The sequence below is a fragment of the Elephantulus edwardii genome, unplaced genomic scaffold (assembly GCF_000299155.1).
Source record: "Elephantulus edwardii isolate Elephantulus edwardi_28Jun2011 unplaced genomic scaffold, EleEdw1.0 scaffold00319, whole genome shotgun sequence".
NCBI lineage: Eukaryota > Metazoa > Chordata > Mammalia > Macroscelidea > Macroscelididae > Elephantulus > Elephantulus edwardii.
The window spans coordinates 1,875,653-1,881,212 of NW_006400069.1; the positions used below are offsets into that span (position 1 = coordinate 1,875,653).

General features: G+C 38.4%; 1 protein-coding gene across 2 annotated transcripts in view; it reads left to right on the forward strand.

The window, feature by feature from the left end:
- PCSK6 (proprotein convertase subtilisin/kexin type 6) overlaps positions 1-5,560 on the forward strand; it is a 219,952-nt gene that overhangs the window by 37,346 nt on the left and 177,046 nt on the right. For both annotated transcript variants that reach the window (XM_006901327.1, XM_006901328.1), the window contains exon 5: positions 3,700-3,872. In XM_006901327.1, coding sequence (XP_006901389.1) covers positions 3,700-3,872 — 173 coding nt within the window. The remainder of the gene's footprint in view (positions 1-3,699; positions 3,873-5,560) is intronic.

A 5,560-nucleotide genomic window follows, 5' to 3' on the forward strand; every position in this document is an offset into this window, starting at 1 on the left:
CAAAAAGTTGCAAATAGAGATACCATTTGACCCAGCATTTCCACTACTGGGAATATACCCTAAAGAGACCATAACCGACATCCAAGCAGATATATGCACACCCATGTTTATCATGGCTTTGTTCACAATAGCAAGGAGTTGGAAACAACCTAAGTGCCCATCAACAAACAAATGGATAGGGAAGCTCTGGTATATTCACACAATGGAATACTACGCAGCATTGAAAAACAAGGAACTCATGCAATATTATTCAAAATGGATGACCCTGGAGGACATTATGCTGAGTGAAACATCTCAGTCACAAAAGGACAAATACTGTGTGGTGCCACTGTTGTAAAATGAGACTGACATCAGGGTGGGGGTAAAACTGAGAAACACTGGATAAATTATGTATACTTCATTGAAGCCAATGAGGGAAAGAACAGTTTAAAAGTAATATATTTAGGGCATTATGATTATCATAACAGTTTGGAATGAGGGTTGCAAAATGGAGTATACTTGGGATGTGGGTGGGGAGGTGAGGGGGGATTGTATACCAATGATGGAGTTTTTCTTTTGCTTTTCAAGGAGAAGAGAGAACTGGGGGTGTGGGTGGGGTGGGCAGGGAGAAAAGTGCAACAATGAATGAATGGAAATCCAAAATCTTTGTAAATGGTCATTGAAATTAATAAAAAAAACTATTTAAAAAGAAGAAAATGGAGGGAATACTCAGAGTTACTAGAAAAGAATTTGTGACAATGAAAAATTTCAAGAAGTAGCATATGAACAAGAGCCAGTGGTTTTGAGGGAAGAAGTCCTAGCTGTACTCAAGGCATTGGCAAAAAAATAAAAGGCCCCCAGAATGGATGTGATACCAAATGACTTGTTTCAACTAACAGATGCAGCCTTGCGTGTGCTCACCACCAGTCCATGGCAAGAAAATTGGAGGACAGCTACTTGGCCAAGTGACTAGAAGATATCCATATTTGTTCCCATTCCAAGAAAAGATGATCAAACATATTGTGGAAACTACCCAACAATATAATTAATGTCACATGCAAGTGAAATCTTACTTCTTCTTGTTATGTGCCATCCAATTGATTAAAAAAAAGTCTAGAATCAATAGGAAACTGCCAGTAATTTACGTTGAATTCAGAAGATATTATCGCATGAGGGATATCACTGCTGAGGTCAGGTGAATCTTGACTAAAAGTGTGAGAGTACCAGGAAGATGCTTGCTTTATTGACTTTGCAAAGGCATTTGACATTGTGCATCACAAGTTATGGCTAACATTGATAAAAATGGAAATTGCAGAACACTTAATTGTGCTATTATTTTCTTAGACTGTTAATGAAGGAAAACTTCAGCAAAGGTATGTGTCAAGGTTTTATCCTTTCTCCACACCTATTCAATCTGTATTCTGAGCAAATAATTCAAGAAGATGGACTATATAAAGAAGAATATGTCATCAGGATTGGAAGAAGATTCATCAACAGCCTCTGTTATGCCAATGACACAACTTTGCTTGCTGAAAATGAAAAGAACTTGAAACATTTGCTGCAAAAGATCAAAGACTACAACTTTTAGTATAGATTATATCTTAACATCAAGAAAACAAAAATCCTTAACACTAGACCAGTAGGCAATGACATGACGTAGGCAAGACAGCTAGTGTAAAGATTGAAGTTATCAACTCTTTCATTTTACTTGGATTCTCAATCAACACCCATGGTACCCACAGTCAAGAAATAAAAATATGTATTGCAATGGGAAAATTTGCTATCAATAAAATCTCCAAAGTACTAAGAGCAATGATGTCAGTTTAAAGACTAAGGTAAACCTGATCCAAGCATTGGTCTTTTTGATTACGTACTCTGCATTTGGAAGTTTGACAATGAATAAGGATGGCAGAAGATGAATCGATGCCTTTGAATTATGATGTCGTAAAATACTGAATCCCATGGCCTTCCAAAAGAACAAACAAATATGTTTTGGAGCAACCAAGGTGCTCCTTAGAAGAAAGGATGGTGAAACTTCATCTCAAATACTTCGAGCATGTTGTCAAGAGAATCAGACCTTGGAATAAAGATATCATGCCATGAAAGGTGAAGGGTCAGTGAAAGAGAAGAAGACTCTGTACCAGATGTATTGGTACAATAATTGTAGCAATGGGCTCAAGTACATTGATAAACATACTGGCTCAAGCATATGATCAGCTTATTGATGGTGAGAATGGTGCAGGACAGAGCACAATTTAGCTCTGTTCATAGGGTTACTCTGAGTCACAGTCAACTGGTTGAATAAGCCTAACTACATTTCTTTATTGACCTTCTTTCTGTTTATTCTGTTAATTATTAGAAGTGGCATGTTAAAATCTCCTACTGTTATTATAGACCTGTGTATTTCTCACTGTCATTCTGCCATTGTTTGCTTTTTTGAGGTGATGGGTTTAGGTGCATAAATAACTTTGTCATATGCCGTCAGAGCACTGTAGAACTGCCATTTTAACATCATATGTAGAGTGTTTCTTTGTCTCTTAAAATAGATTTCCTCTTCAAATCTATTTTGTATGGAATTAGAATTACCACATCTGAAATCATTTGATTACTGTACATATAGCATAATTTTTCCATCCTTCTACTTTCAGTCTATTTGTATCTTTGTGGTTAAGGCCATTAAAACTTGAGTAACTCTAATATTTAATGTTCTTTTTTAAGAAAGGTGTAGCCTTCTCATAGACAGATTTAGGATCAGTGTGTGAAGAGCTTCCTCAGGATCTCTGAATGGAAAGCCTGCATAATGCAGTTAAGACCTTTTCTCTGGATGAACATTTTTAGGAGGGGTGGCTGATGAGCCTTCTTGATTGATGAAGAGTGTATAAGGGAGACAAATGCTAAAGAGAAAGATGAGTATAAGGATAAGTCTCTTCCAAGACAGGTGTGTTCTCTGGCAGCCATGTTGTATTCACTGTGCTTTGCCAACACCATAATTTGAGTCCATCAAGAATTCTTTGGTATTCCTTATTCATTATCCAGCTTTCACATCCATATGAAGTGAATGAAAATATCCCAGCTTGGGTCAGAATCCCCTTAGTTCTCCAAGTGACATTGTTGATTGTTAGAGGTGACTTTCAAGTAAAATTAAACCCTTGAAAGCTTCAGTCTTTTCTCTTTTTACCAGCATCTTATTTATTGGTCAGGTTATGAGGATTTTTGTTTTCTTGATGTTGAAGTGTAATACATTCTGATGTCTTTAATCTTCATCTGCAAATGTTCTTAGTCCTCTTCATTTTCAGCAAGCAAAATTGTGTCACCTGCATATTGTAGGCTATCAAAGAGTCTTCCTTCAGCTCTGATGACATTTTCTTCATTTCATTCGCCTAAGATGCAGATTGAATAACTATAAACAGCTGGGAAAATGGAAAGGATTTCGGAGTTCTGCCATAGAAGTTCTCTTTTTTAAAATACCAGCACAGCATCAAGGGAAATATTTAAACTCCGTATTTTAAGCACTTTTTTCCCTTGGCAGTATTTGTGCTCATGGGGCACTTAATTCTTTTCTATCATCCAGTACAGAATGAAAGGAAGATGTCCAAAATAGTTATGGGAAAGCTCCCTCTCTACCCCTTTAAGCATGTTCACAGTGTTGTATCACCTGCCAGTCTCTTAGCACTTGTCACACACAGCCCTGCTTCATGTCAACCCCCTCTGTGCTTCCAGGAATCCGGATGCTGGATGGTGATGTGACTGATGTTGTTGAGGCCAAGTCACTTGGCATCCGACCCAACTACATCGACATCTACAGTGCAAGCTGGGGACCAGATGATGATGGAAAGACAGTGGATGGGCCCGGTCGGCTGGCCAAGCAAGCCTTCGAGTATGGCATTAAAAAGGTTTGTGGAACTGAGCAGCAAGGATCCTGGGATGAGGAGTGATGGTGGGGCCTAGTCCAGTCTGGGTATTATTCTATCTTGTATCAAGGACAGTGAGAGGGGAAATGTTATTTACCACCTTGAAGCAATACCCTGTTATGGTATCACTGCTCAGAGAGGACCCCTGGTCATCAGGCTGGCTTCAGGACTCTGCCTGGCCTGTTTTGATATGTGCAAAGAAGTCTTGTGCTAATGGATAGGGTGATTTGGGCCAAAGAAGTTTCTAGCCATTACAAGAGTAGTTAATCCAGCTCCCCTATCACAATGGGTAATCAAGATTTTAATGCCACTATTTTCAGTCATAAACTAAGAAGCTACTGGTTGAACAGAGCAAGGGAACACTGCATGGTTTAAAATCAGGAAGAGTTGTATCCTGTCAGGGTTGTATCCTTTCTCCATACCTGTTCAATCTATATGCTGACCAAATCATTCAAGAAGCTAGACTCTATGAAGAAGAATGTAACATCAGGATAAGAGGAAGACCGTTTAACAGCCTGGGTTATGCAGATGACACAGTCTTGCTTACTGCAAGTGAGAAAGACTTGAAATGCTTGCTGCAGAAGATCAAAGAATACAGCCTTCAGTATGAATTTCATCTCAACATCAAGAAAACAAAAATCCTCAGCACTGGATCAATAGGTAATGCCATGATAGATGGAGAAAATATAGAAAACTGTCAATGATTTCACCTTACTTGGATCGATAGTCAGTACCCTTGGTAGTCAGGAGATCCCAGGAGACATTGCATTGGACAATTCTGCTGTAAAATTACTACCAAATTACTGAAGAGCAAAAATATCAATTTGAAACTAAGGTGCACCTGATTCAAGTCATGGTCTTTTAATTTACTTACTATGCTCCTGGGAGCTAGACAATAAATAATGATACAGAAGAAGAATTGATGCCATTGAACTGTGGTGTTGGGGAAGAGTACTGAATAGCCCATAGACTACCAAGAGAACTAACATACATGTCTTGAGGAAAATGCTATAAAAATGTCCCTTAGAAGAAAAGATGGCAAAGCTCTGTTTCATATACTTTGGACATGTTATTAGGAGGTGTCAGAGATCATGAGAATGGCACAGGATAGGATAGGGTTCAGACCTGTTGTTATAGGGTCACTATGGGCTGTATTCAACTTGAACACATCTAACAATAACACTTTTCTGTCAGTTTTTTTGTACTATGTGGATGATGTTTCTCCATCTTGCTGTGTTATTCTGATGAAGGTATTTAAATACCAGCAAGATCACCCATGTTAGACAGGTTTCAGCAGAACTTCCAGACTGAGATATACAATAAGAAAATAAACCTCGAAATATGCTTTCAAAGTTTATCCTATGAAAATCCAACCAATCACAGCAGAATACTGCCTGATAGGGTTTTGGAAGATGAGCTCCCTATGGTGGGAGGCCCAAGGAAAATACAGTGGTCACAACACTGTCCTCGGAGGACGTGCAGAATGGACCTGACCTGCTTAGAGTTTCTTTGGTAGAACTCAGAAGAGACTTAGGAGAGTTTGTTTCCACATGCCTTCTTCTATGGAAAACTCAGAAAAGGAAGATGAGAACAATTTAAAAACTCAGAGGATACAATTGGTGTTACTAAATGTTTTGTATAGAAATTATTTAATTGATGTGTGGTTTACT